The sequence below is a fragment of the Chinchilla lanigera genome, unplaced genomic scaffold, assembly GCF_000276665.1.
Source record: "Chinchilla lanigera isolate Chin_1 unplaced genomic scaffold, ChiLan1.0 scaffold00006, whole genome shotgun sequence".
NCBI lineage: Eukaryota > Metazoa > Chordata > Mammalia > Rodentia > Chinchillidae > Chinchilla > Chinchilla lanigera.
In genome coordinates, this window is record NW_004955407.1 from 25901768 (window position 1) to 25915687 (window position 13920).

The following is a 13920-nucleotide window of genomic DNA, read 5'->3' on the forward strand; positions in this document are numbered from 1 at the left end:
AAAAGAAAAAAGAAAAAGAAAAAGAAGTGTGTGCACGGAAAAATATAATCCTGCAAAAGGAAACCATAGACTCTAGTTAATAGCCTGCTTCCTCAGTATAGAAATGGACGCAGAATATAAGAACCATTGTTGATTTCCTATCACCTTCTCTTGAGATTTTGTATCATTTTTATTGTTTTTGGGTTGTTTTTGTCATTTTCTCTGTAAAACTAAAAAAAAAAAGAAAAAACCAAACAAGGAGAGCTGGGATAATATATTGCTAATATTGGTTTATTGAAAGTAACAGTTAATGCTTAAATTTGTTTTTTCTTGACCAATTTTACATGCTTATATCTGGTAATTGGAACAACTAATTTGAAGACAACAATATGTAATATAACAAGCATTGTTGACTTCCTACTATCTTGTTCAATGAAGCGCTGTTTCATTTCTAATGTTTTTTTTTTACTTGTTATTGTCTTTAGTTGATCAATCTTGCATTCTTACATCTGATAATCTGAGCAACTTCATTGAAGATAACAATTTGTAATATAATGACCACTATTAATTCCTATCACTTTGTTTTGAAATTGTATCATTTTTATTGTTTTTGTATTGTTTTGTTTTTGTCTCCATTGTTGTTATTTTGGTTTTTTTCTCTTTGAAAAAAAAAGAGAAAGAAATGGATGCAGAGCCCCTTCCCATGGTATTCCAGTCTGTGTGTCCTCTACCAGCCACTCACAAGCATTTGCCAAACGATGGCCGCCGGCATGCCCCAGCTCAGATAAAATGCTCTGCAAGGCATGCTCTCCAGACATGTCCACTGTCAACAACAGGAGCCATAGGAGGGTCCCTGCTTAGTCAGCCCTGACTACTATACAAAGTATCACAGAGCAGGCTGCTGAAGCAAAAATGTATTTTGTTGTAGCTCTGGAAGTTAAAAGACTACAATCAAAGTAGTCAAAGTAAGGTTCTGATAAGGAGTCACTTCTGTCTTCTGGCTGTATCTTCACATGACCCCTTCTTAAGAGAACAGGCTCTTTGGTGTCTGCCTACAAGGTCTAAGGCTATCAGGATAGTTCTGTCCTTAGGACCTCATCAACAGCAGTTACCTCATAAAGCCCCCAGCTCCAGGTGACATGAAAAAGGGAGTTAGTTTCAACATATAAACTGTAGGGGTGCGGAAAAATTCAGTTCTTTAACAGTACTCAAAATATACCCAAAGAAATGAAAAGAAAGAACAACCTCAATGGTGACAAGAAAAGTATGAAGAAAAATGAAAAGGGGGGCAAGTGTTTGAACAATAACTGGGCCCAAAGAAAAACTAGTGTGAGTGGATGGGCACAATGAATTTGGAGGATTTGCGATAAAATACATAGATGAACAGAGATGCGGTTTTGTTTTGCTGGTGGGGGAATAAAAGCCAGAGCCTCCCATACACTACACAAGTGCTCTACCACCAGGTCACACGCCCAGCCCCAAATACACAATTCACACCTTAAGCGTCAACCTAGCTCCTCAATCAGACTTCGTAAGGGCTCATAATGAGAGGCAAAGGTGGAGGGCTCAACTCTTACATTTTGTCCTCCATCTTGCCCTTGCCCATGGATAGGACCAAAGAAATCACAATGGCAAAAGTAACACTATTATCTTTAAACTCCATGGAGACGCAAATGGAAACAGAGTAAATAGCTCTTCGTTTGCCTTCAAATATTATATAAACTGTAAGTGATTTTTTATGCGTGGGGTTTTTCAATGAAATACTTTGCATTTTTATATACATTTAACCAATATGCATATAGATTATGCAGTTTTGTAAAATTAACCAAAATCCCAATGCTTAATTCTAGTGCTGAGGTTTTATAAGACTGCTTCTTTAAAATTGGTTTGGAAAGAATGAAGTCATGCATCAAATTAAAACATAAAGACAACACAGAGTTCAAGCAAGATAGAAAGCTTAAAATGATGATGATGATGATGATGATGATGATGATGATATCAACACCAAGCAGCAGGAAATACAGATTGAAGGGGCATGAGACTTAAGGACATGAACCCAGGCTTGATAATTTATCATCAGAGTATTAATATTTCACACATCATGCCATGCTAAGCACCAACAGACACAAAGGAAAGCCATCTTTGGAAAAACCAAAGTTTAACAGGTGAGTTAAAATGGTTAGCGAGAGGTTAAAACGAGGCCACCATCATGACTCCACTTGATCTTTTTCTGCGTGAAGGTCTCAGATGGCTAACAGCCTCCTTCCTCTCTGACTCAGCCAGCTGCCTCTAAAACATCTGCATTTTGGTCATGCAAGGGAGCGAATAGACAGTAAGATTGTGTTATGGCTTGTGTCTGGATGTCCCCCAAAAGCCTCATGCAGTCATAGGTGGGGTTTTTTCAGAGGTGGCTGAATCTAGAGTGTATGACTGATTCGTGGTGCAATGTTGGGATTAACGGTACTAGGATTAAGAGTGGGGGATTACTAAATCATTCCACTGACTGGTTTGGCACTGCCCTAATCCCGGCTGCCTGGATACAATATAAAAGGGGCAGAAAGATGCTCTTAAGGTCTCTTGTTTGTTTTGCTACTTTCTGGACACCATGAACTGTTCTCCTCTGTGAAGCCACCCTGCCTTGGTGTCAGCCCATTATGGACTGAAACCTCTACAAACTGTGAGCTAAATAAACCTCTCCCCCTTTAACTTCTAGTGTTGGGTATTTGTCTCAGCAATGAGAGAAAAGTAACTAAGACAAATTATAACTCTGAAAATACAAAAATAATGTACCTTAAAAAACCTGTAAAAGGAAGGCAGAAAAACTGAAGGAGTATTATTTTCTTTGTCATGCCTACCAATGAATCAATCAATGGTGTCTGAAATAAAAGCATGGAACTGGAAAAGGGATAAAGGCAAAATAAATGTTTTCTGAAAACATACAAAATATTCAAACTCACAAATGAAAACTGTTCATTATTTCTAATTATTATAAAAGAAAATACCACACGGCTACAGGATGGGAAGTGGTAGCAAGTCTCCAAAATATCAGTAAGAAATGTTCTAGATAGCTCCAGGTGCATTATCCAATGAAAAAATGTGAAACACTGATTAGAAGTCCTCAGTAACCATCTCTCCACTCCACCATCCTACTCCACCCAAAACCAGTTCAAGTCATGGCACAATATGAATTCCCCCGTCTATAGCTCTCCGACCTGTACACCTCTTCTCCTCCCTACGCACTGTGGTTGCCATCCTGTTTTGCCTCCTGACATTCTTCATAGCTCTTCTAGGAGTAACCACGCCCACACTGCATGGGCCATGACCCAATCCATGCACCCATGGGGCCACGCACGTGACTAAGGCGCACTAGTCCATGTGCGCTACGACAGTGAGTGAACTCACAAGGAGAAGGCTAAGCAGAAAACAAGAGACCTCTACAGGTAAACTCTAGGCAGGACTGAGTCTCCGTTCCAGACCCAAGAACCTAGTTTCTTTGGGCATATTCATTTTTTTAATGCTGTAAGCTACCCTCACCCAGGATCCTTCTCACTGGTGGGAGGAAGTATTCTCCATACACACAAGTTGTTCAGTCGGTTTTGTCACCAGGCAATGGAAAATTCCCTAGTGAAGTTACCATTAGTATATCCCTATTCCCTTTTCCTGGAGATTTTCCTTGCCCTTTCCATGACTGTCAATCACTCATTAGATCTCATTTCTCCCTGGTTCGTAACAGAACCTAATCCTAGTACTGTACTTATGATGGATAGCAACCCTTTCAGTAAGCTTAAGCTTCCTTTAGGTTTAGTTCCTCTCATTTAAAACACAGAAAAACACTAAAACGAAGACCTCACCTTAATTTTTCCCCTCAATCTCTTTTCTTCTAGGTTTTGGCTGAAAGAGTCAGCAGCTGTATTCACCATCTATTCATGTCATTCTAGAGGCAAATTACTGACATCTGACTTCTTCCCCCTTAAAACTGCTAACCCTAAGATCAATAACAACCCTTTAATTTTTGTGGTACTAGGGAGTGTGCTCAGGGCCTTGTGCATCCTTTGAGACACAGGTTCTATCCCGGAGTTACATCCCCAGCCTTTTTTTTTTTTGAGATAGCATCTCAGTAAGTTGCCCAGGCTGTACTTGAACATGTAGTAGTCCTGCGTCAGCCTCTTCAGTTACTGGGATTACAGACATGTGCTGTCACAAAACAACTTGCAAAAGAATGGGTCAAAGAATCCTAGCAATGAATAATAGCAAGTATGCAACAGTGAAAGGCCGGGATGGTCTTCCAGATCCCAAGGGTGGGATAAGTGGGTATCTGGTTCTATAGGCTGTTCTCTGATCCACTTGTGATGGAGTAGGCTATTCTACAACTCAGCAAGTGTAGATACTGTAGTCATCTGACAGTGCTTCCTGTCCCATGGGCATAACTTCATAATATTATTCAGGATAATTCCACATGATCCCTATTCACAGCAGTGCAAATGAAATGTGCTAACAAAAGAATTTAAATCTCTACAAGGCAGACTGTGCCAGTTTTTAACATCTTACAGTTTTCCTATTTAGTAAATGAATTGAACAAAATCTTTGACATGTGGGTCATTGTGCACGAGGGACATGATTTCACCTTGTCCAAAATGACATTTCAACCACTTGAGGAGAATGCATCACCCTCACACACTCGTTCTTTCCCCCGGCTCCAGGACCCAACACCTTCCAGATCTTATCTTGTCTCCCTGGGTAGTTCTCATCCTCCAATGACTACATTCTTTTCCCTTGTTCCCCTTCTATGTTGCAACCCCCCCAGGTTCTTTCCCAGAGGTGTCAGAGAGTAGGTGAAAAGAATGCACGCCCTTGACAGTAAATGCTTTGTGAGTGCTCTGTAAGGGCAAGCCTGTGGTGGCACAGCCTTTGTCCCGGGAGGGCCAGCTTTTATACTGCTGAACTAATGAATTCTCCCCTGTAAAGAACAGATCCCAAGTACACTCATCCGTATATCTGTGGCACCTAGAGAAAGACGTCTGAGGTAGGAAGAAGGAACCACTGGTTCTCTGACATAATCTTCTGTCGTGAAAATATTTAAAAGGCGCCAAACACCCTTAACTCCCAATCACTGGGAAAGTTCTGGGGCACAGACACCACTTGCCAAATCATGGCATCCAAGACCCCATACACCAGCCGCTGGGGGCACAGGATGGAGGGGGAGCAGCACTGTCCAACGGAAATAGGTGCAAATCACCCAGGTACTTTTAAATTTCCTGCTAGCCACATGAAAAAGTAAAAAACAGGTGAAATCAATTTTAATTACATGCAGTTATAGTTTAGTATCTTTATGGTATATTTAGTAAGATATCCAAAATACAAAATTTCAACATACAATCTATATAAAATTTGTTAATGTGATCTTTTACATGTTTATTCATCCTAAATCTTTGAAGTATTTTAGTGACGACTGGGCTCACATCCATCTGGACTGGCCACACTGCAGGGGCTCAAAGACCACGTGTGGCGGGGGGCTGCTACACAGCAAAGGCGCAGCAAACAGGCAGCAGGAGGAAACTGAGAATTCAGTGGGATGCATTGACACGGCAATAGGGTGGTTTTTAAAAGTCCAGATCTTATGGCCTTTCCCCTCTATAAAGTGTCAATAAAGAGCTTCAGTGACTTCCTACTGTTACAGAATAAAGAACAAACTCATTAAAATGGTTCAAAAGGCCTGATGTTTTGGGCTTTTCTTAACTTATCCAGTTAATTATAGGTGGTGAGCAGAGGCATGGGTAATACTAGAACTCCAAGGGAAGCAGAGAGCTAAAGGGCTCACCACCCGCACCCCCGAACTCCTCCTTGACCCCAATTGACCCCAAGGCCACCAAAAACTTGGCAAAGTCTAAAACTGGCAAGAACCATTCAGTGGTTTCATCTTGGGACAAACCACGGATTAAAACAGAAAGCAAAGCAACCCAGGCATTAGTGGGCTCTCTAAGTGCAGCCGGAAATGAGGGGTGCTCTCAGGGTCAGGAAGAGTAATTTTTGTAGCACCAACACACAAATATCAAAAAACATCTCGTTCTTCAACCAACACGTTGGCGCATGCCTATAATCCCAGCATTTAAGAAGCGGAGGCAAGAGGATAACCATGAGTTTGAGGCCAGCCTGGGGTACATAGTCAGTTCAAAATCGGCCTAAACTACACAGCAAGACCCTGTCTCAAAAACAAACAAACAAAAAAATCTGGTTACTCATAACTGAAACTAAAGGGAAACCCAGGAGCACGCTATTACAATACACATCAAAAGAGCCATTCAACAGAGAGCGACAGTGTGGTCCATGCCATTAAACACTTCAATTCCAGCTTTTAAAAACTTCTACTTGAGTTACAGTTACCTGCTTCCCCTAACTTTCCAAATGCTAGTAAGTATGGCTAAGGGGACCAGGGGTATAGCTAGATGGGAATGACTTCTATTGTTCAGTAACATACTCTGATAACTGTGGCTGAGAACACTGATTTAAATATTTCAAAATAACTAGTAGGATTTTGAATATCTCCCCAAACAAATGATAAATGTGTGAAGCAACAGATACACCAATTACTCTGATCTAATCATTAAACATTGCACATATGTACTGAAATGCAACCCTGCATGCCTATGGTGCAATAAACCGACAATTAGTATATGTCAATTAAAAATAAAAAGAAATTTAAAAATTCTATTTGACACTCAAACTGCTTAAGTCACACGTACATCCATAAAAATGAAAGTTACAAAAACATAAATGCCTGGGCAGTGTTCCAATTTACCACATTCATAACTTACCCACAAAATTTTACCAGAAGAATTCCTTAAACAGCATGGATATATTATTTCTAAAATGCACACTTCACAAATGTCAAATCTGGACTGAACTGCATTTATTATTCACCACTATTTAATACATAAGCAGACAGAATTTTTAAAAATATATAAAGAACGTAAGGATAACTAATTTCTACTTCACATCATGGTTCATACGCTTTGAAAATAAGTTACTTGATATCTAGTATGCTGTTTTGCTTCTTAAAACAAGAGTTAATAACTACAGATTGTCCTTTCTTAAATAAAGTACTACTAAAAAATCAAGTATTTCAATAATTTTAACATTTATAACAAAAATAAAAAATGTCTTAAAAATAACGTTGAACATACATTCTGTATCCAAAAGACTAGTTTCCTAATACCTAAAGGAGTACAACAAAGAGAATGTTGGCAAGTTATCTGGTACTTACAGAGTATAAATAATTTTGCTGTGCTGAGATAAAGGATATTCCTTTAAATGTTCTCAACACACAAATAGCAACATGTCCTAGAACAGATAATTGTCAGGAAGTATAGGATAAAAATACCTGGGGCTCCATTTCCAACTGAATTAATAAGAAAGGAGCAGCTTATACACTAACAGTGAAAACACGAGGAAGAATTACATAAGGAATGAAGACATCCACAAATTAGAAGGGTGTAATTTCTAGAATGTAAAAGTGAAAAAAGCAAAGAGTAGAATAGTGCTTAGTATAAGCTGCTTTTTGTATAAGAAAGAAAAAACTAACAGGTTCAGCATTCCTAATCCAAAAATTCTGAAACCTGAAATGTTCCAAAATCTCAAACGTTTTGATCACAGCCACAATGCTACAAGCAGAAAATTCCATATCTAATCTCATGTGACTAGTCAAAGTCAAAAGCAAGAATACTAAAAATATCATATAAAACAACCTTTTTCCTAAACCTATGTATATAAGATATATACAAAACTAATTCATTTCCTTTTTAGATTTAGGCCCCATCTCTAAGATAGCACACTATGAATTTATAAATACTGAAAACTCTAAATCCAAAATACTTTGGTCCAGGCATTTCAGATAAGGGAAACTCAATGTATATTCTCTTATGTGAGAAGGAGAGTATGGGAAACCTAAAAGGGAATAAAAACAGAAAGGAACCAAATATATCAAGTTGGTAACAAGAAAATTAATTCCAACACTTTTAACCATCATACCTGACTCGACGGCCACAGTGGCACACATTCTAAAAAGAACTGCTAAAATATTTTAATTTTGCTTAGCTTATTGATGGTCATAAGACATTATAATTTTAAAAACATTTATTTAAATTGTAGGGCAAAGTAAAATAAATAAATTTACGCTATGTATGGTGAATCATTAGAAACTTCGATTTTCACCACGAGAGATTAAAAGCAGATGCCAAATATTAGAAGTTAAAATTGTTAAAAAGCAAACGCATGTGATGCAACAGGAGTCAGCGGCGACCAGACAGCACTTACCTCCTGGCAGTACTGCAGGATGCCCTCCTTGCTGCCGATGCAGGTTTTGGTCCCCGATGGATCCGGCTCCCACTTCCCGTTCTGCACATTCATATGCATGTTCAGTTTGCCGCAGAACATGGCGATCTGGGGTTCTGCCAGTAGGCCGGCATTGCCATCAGTGGGCACCTACAAAATAAATAAATAGATAGATAGATTAAATAAATAATTAAATATCCATGGCTCCAAGGTACAGGTTGGGAGAGGAGAAATTTGAATGACCATATCAAAAAGTTCCATTCTTGCTCATTTTTAACTCTATCTTAGTCCTGCCTTCAGCTTTCCTGTGGGTTATTATATGCTACAGACCACCTTTAATACACCGCCTTCTTTTACACTGAAATAGAGGACAAAATTAACAACACTGAAAGGAATCTATTCACTGAAAGAGTAACACATTTTTTCACAGAAGATTTTGCAAAACCTGCTGCTGAAAGCTTCTCACCAGAAACTACGATTTTTTTTTTTTTTTCTGAAATAAATACAATCGTGGTGGTGGAAACCACATTCTCATAATAACTACCAGCAGATTCACACAAAGTGCAGCACCAGTCCCGGCCTGATGATCAGGCCTGGAGGTAACAGTGTGAGCCACCTCTCAACACTGAAAGCAAGGTGTTCCTAGGGTGCCTGATTAGTTAGCGAGCTTGCACTCTCTGCTTTGAGGCCATAAAAATTGACTGTAGAGCTCACCTTCCACAAATGTAACTGAATACATTGGCCATTTTACTTGGGTTTTCCCCAGAACATTCTCTGATTTATTGTTTCAGCTCTTATGTTAAGGGTGCCCATGTCTCATCTCCCCAGCACACCATGAGAAGCCAACAATGTCTCATTCACATCCTGCTGGGTTGTGAGCCCCGGCGGGGTCTGGTTATGACCACTGCAGGCAGTATATACTTCACAGAAATTGGAAACGGTGCCTTCTGTATTTATAATCCCTTCTGTGTGCAGGTATTACTTGTAGGTAAATATTTTTAAAAGGAAAAGTGGAAGTTCTGAAATATGTTTTACCTCACTTAGTAGGTTCTATGAGAAATGAAAAATCAATCAACAGAAGTGAAAGAGTTACTTGACACCAAGGATTCAAAAGACCCATTAAGCATATTTCTTCCCTGTTAAACCCAGTTGCTGAGGAAATGTGAGACCTTCATGCCCCGAAGAACTAACTTCCAACAGCAGCCTTCATGCAGTCACGTCCTGGGTGATTCCAGTGATCTAAATCATTCCCACGAAGTATTAAAAGGAAAAAAGAAACTAAAACTGCACGGAGAGACTTCAGTTAAAGAAATGTAGTTTTTCCTGACATGCCTTACCACAGAAATGTAAAATGGATCAAACGTCTGCCCATTCAAAGCATCTTCGTATGTATTTTATCCAACCACAACAGAGGATTTATATCCTTTCAAAAAAAATAAATACATAAACAGGTCTTGCCCTGAAACTAGGCCTGGGTGAAACAGCTGCTGGCAAAATCATACTTTCAGAGACCTTTTTCTATCTTTCACAAATTTCAACTTGTACACTGCCAGATGTTTAAGTCATTCACTTCAAACAGTAGCTCAGACCACAATGGCAGACCATCTACAGAATCGCTGGAACCTCGCCACTTCAGCCTCCAGCCCACAGCCACCTCCTACAGCTTCCATCAAAGTGAGTCTCCTCCTCCACAAAACGCAAAGCAGCAGTCTATCCAGAATGCTCTACAAATTTAAACTTCACAGCACTCCTGAGGGATTAAAGTGAAATTCAAGGATCCCATCTTAAAATTCAGATTGCAAATTTTGCCAATTTTATTGAATAAACACAGTAACATGGCAAGAAAGTTAATGAAGAGTCAAATAGTAATCCATCAGACACCTGTGGATGAGGCCGTGCATTGGACACTTAAGAAGGCACTGCCTTGGTGGAATTTACTAGTGGAATCCTCATACTGCGCATAGTACTTTGCTCTGCGCGACCTTCAAACATTTGTGTCCCAAAGATTAAAAGACCTAACAGCATCTTGTTACCCTTTTCCTGACTGAAGAGATTAATGAGCCTTTGCCTCAGCTGGTAAATATCTGTTGAATGAATTCCATCCTCAGATCTCAAAATTTCCCTGTTCCCCTTTCTCTTCAATCTGTCCACTGTATTGTCTAAGGAATGTGTCAGTAGAAGTGCCTTTGATTTCATTTCCCCCTTCAAACAACATTTGGCAGTTTCTCTCCTTTCTTCATGATAGCCAGGCCTTCCGAAGGCCTCCTATGCCCCTCTCAAACTAGCATTCACAACCTTGGGTGGTCCCCTCCCCCAAAGCATCAGGCTTTATCTGTGCAACAAATAGAATATGGCTGAAATGACAATATATGACTATCAAAGCAAGGTCACGAAGGGTATCATGGTCTTCCATGGCTCTCAGGGCTCAGCTGCTGTGAGGGAGGTCAGTCGCCATGTTGTGAGGACACTCAATATCCTTGTGAAAAGGCCCAGGTGGTGAGGAACTAAGCTCTCCTGTCAAGAGCCAAATGATCTAACCTTGCAAATAGCTTGAAACCTTTCATGCCTTCTTAAATCTGGTCTGGCTAAGGACACAACTGCAACCTCAAGAGGGACCCAAAGTCAGAACCTCCTGTGTGGGGTTCTGAATTACTTACACTGTTTAAACCACTGAGTTTGGGGTAACCTGTCACACAGCTATAAGATACCCAGTCACTCCCCCTTTTTGCAAGCACCTTATTACAGCTACAAATAGTCCCTACTCTCTACTATTGAAAGCCACAAACAATAAACAACAAAATTCCTCCCATTCTAGTATGGGAGAGAGCAAAGGGTCAGCAAACTTTTGGTAAAGGGCCAGAGAATATCTTAGATTCTGTGAGCCATGCAATCTCTTTTGTGACTGCATATTCCTATCGTTACAAGGTAGCACAGAAACGGCCTTAGACAATATGCAAAAAATGGCTGTGCCTTTTTTCCAATAAAATTTTATTTACCAAAAAACAGTGGACCAAACTGACACATGGGGCCATTGTATGTTGAAACTCTGCTCTAGAGCAATCACCTTCCCTTTGTGTCACTGACCACAAATTTTAACCCACCTTGTGATTTACACACTCACTGTCAACACACCCCCACTGGCTTCTAAAACGTAGTAACTTGGTTTACACTGCCATAGCTAACCCCAGGCTGCTTCTCAGAGGTTACGTGTGACTCCTATCTGAGAAACCAAACAGGTTTTTCTTAGTACCTGTCCCCTCCTACCTTCTTTACCACACATTAAGTCCTCCCTGGGTGCCTTTTCCCTTGGCTTCTGTCATGACGAATTATCTTGGTTTTGACTTCTCTCAGTATCTCTTTACCCATTCACTATCCCTCAATTTCACACCTAAGGTTTTAATAAGATGGGACTGCTGTTTGTCTTTGTTGCCTACTTTAAAAAGTCTTACTGACTTTATTCGTTCAATTTCTAGCTGCAGGGAGGCAATTACAGTATAAGAATATGCAGTTTAGGGTACAAAACAATAAATCAGACAAAGCCCCTGGCCTGGTAATTGGATGACAAACTTTGAAGTGTTTACAGCATAAGAGATTTCTGCTGCTAAAACCAGGAAAGTCCTTGGCAAAAACTGGACACTGGGCACACTATCTGACAAACTAATAAAATAGATGCTGCTTCAACCTTTTTAAATCTGGACCCCCTTAATTTCCTTTTATGTTTTCTCTATTTTTCACTTTGTTATCCTTCCCTCTGGACTTCAGTTATTTTAATGGTCTCTCTATGTGTATGTGTATGTACTGATTATCAAACGGTGGTAATCTTTTCCAGAGCTCTACAAATAAACTAATTATGACCCTTGAAATAAGTTGATCATGTAATAATTTCTTTTTTTTTTTTTTTTGGTACCAGGAATCAAACTCAGGACCTTGAGCTTGCCAGGCAGGCGCTTGTGCCGCTAAGCCATATCCCTGGCCCAATAATTTCTTCATTTTAACATGTTAGTTTAGACTACAAAATATATACTTTAGTTCCTGATTTCAGGTTTTCCACCAGGTGAGATTTAATATTAACTTGCTGAATACATGTATGGAGAATCTTGATAATTAACATGTCCTATTTTCAAAAAGCAGATATAGATTAATACATTAAGCCTTGATTCCTCTATAATTACAGCAAATTATTGAATGTGAAATTATAAAATGTTTTGTATACACATCTGGTTATACCTGACACTTCAAAAAGCCCTGCACAAATACTTAAATCACAAAAATCACAAAACCACCTTTCTCAAGCAAAAGTCTGTTTCAAACCAGCAACAGCTGTGCACATGGACAGAGCAATTAACTTGGAGAAACAAACTGAACCAGAACCCTTTCAATTCTTTTTGAAGCTCACCTACAAACACTCCCATATTTTAAGTAGCGTATCCCTAGCTAGGTTAATTAACACAGGACAAACAATTTCCCTGCTTAAATAACCCATCTAAGAGACAAGGCCTGGTTGCTACAGACAGTACCCTCAGACACTCAGCTGAAAGTACCATCCCTGGCAATGTAGCCACATGGGAGATAATGCTGGGGCATCAGTATGGCAGAGGGCACATTTTTTCAAACCTATTTTCCTGAATGAAGTATCTTCAAGGTCCTATTCAGGCCTTATCCATGAAGACAATCCTTCATGAAAGTAAAATCTCTGGGTCCTAGAATATTTGCTGTGAGTAAAAATGTAGGCTTTCAAAGTCACCCCACAAAAATTATTCCAACTTTTAAAATATTTCCTTAATTAAAAACCCCCACAACTTTAGAGAAACATAATGCTTAAATTAACTACTGCTTTTTAGTTATCTAAGGTAATTTAAAGTTAGAAATCTAAGATTAGGTACTATATTCAGACTGTGGTATGTAAATGGTCACTTGTGGTCTATGCATTTGTGGGAGATTGAGTACAAACTTCTGCAGCTTCCCAGTGACGTCACAAAACTGGAGATACTTTCCCATGGGAAAACTGTGTTCAGGGACAATGAACAAAATCACTGACCGCAACAATGGAGTGTTCATACATAGCCTCAAAGGCGAGAGGCTGTTTACAGAAGGCTCCGAACTGCAGCAGCATAAATACTACATGTAAAAATGCTGCAAATCTTTTTTAAACAATCTTTTACTACTGGAAAAAAAAAGTATTTCCAAGCCACAGTCCTTAGAGTACTGAAATAAAATAGACTTTCCAAAAAGCAGCTTAACTAGAAACATGGCTGTACATGGGGGTTCAGGGGAAGCAAAACTAATCAAATGTAAACTATAGCCCTAGCCCATACATGATCTGCAGGGGAACACCCACCTACACCCTCTGCAATTTACAATAAAGTGCAAAGCCGGCTTCATGAACAAGTCCTCCCACCGCCTTGCAACTGGGTGTTCCTTTCCCCCAAAAGTTTCTCTCTTTATTATCATCAAGAAGATCAAAATTCCTTATAAAGCAGGCTTGGCAGCATTCCTCCCCTCAGTCCCAACTACAAGGGGGAAGGAACAAGCAGCCCTCTGTTTCCCTGGCTGAAAAGTCCTGTTTGGCAAGGACGGGGTACAGATCCATAGCTTAGCTGCATCTGTGGATTT

The 13920-nt window shown here is 39.6% G+C and overlaps 1 protein-coding gene across 6 annotated transcripts in view; it reads right to left on the reverse strand.

Moving 5' to 3' along the window:
* App (amyloid beta (A4) precursor protein) overlaps positions 1-13920 on the reverse strand; it is a 248324-nt gene that overhangs the window by 176509 nt on the left and 57895 nt on the right. For all 6 annotated transcript variants that reach the window (XM_005375598.2, XM_005375597.2, XM_005375595.2 and 3 more), the window contains exon 2: positions 8290-8457. In XM_005375598.2, the coding sequence (XP_005375655.1) occupies positions 8290-8457 (168 nt within the window). The remainder of the gene's footprint in view (positions 1-8289; positions 8458-13920) is intronic.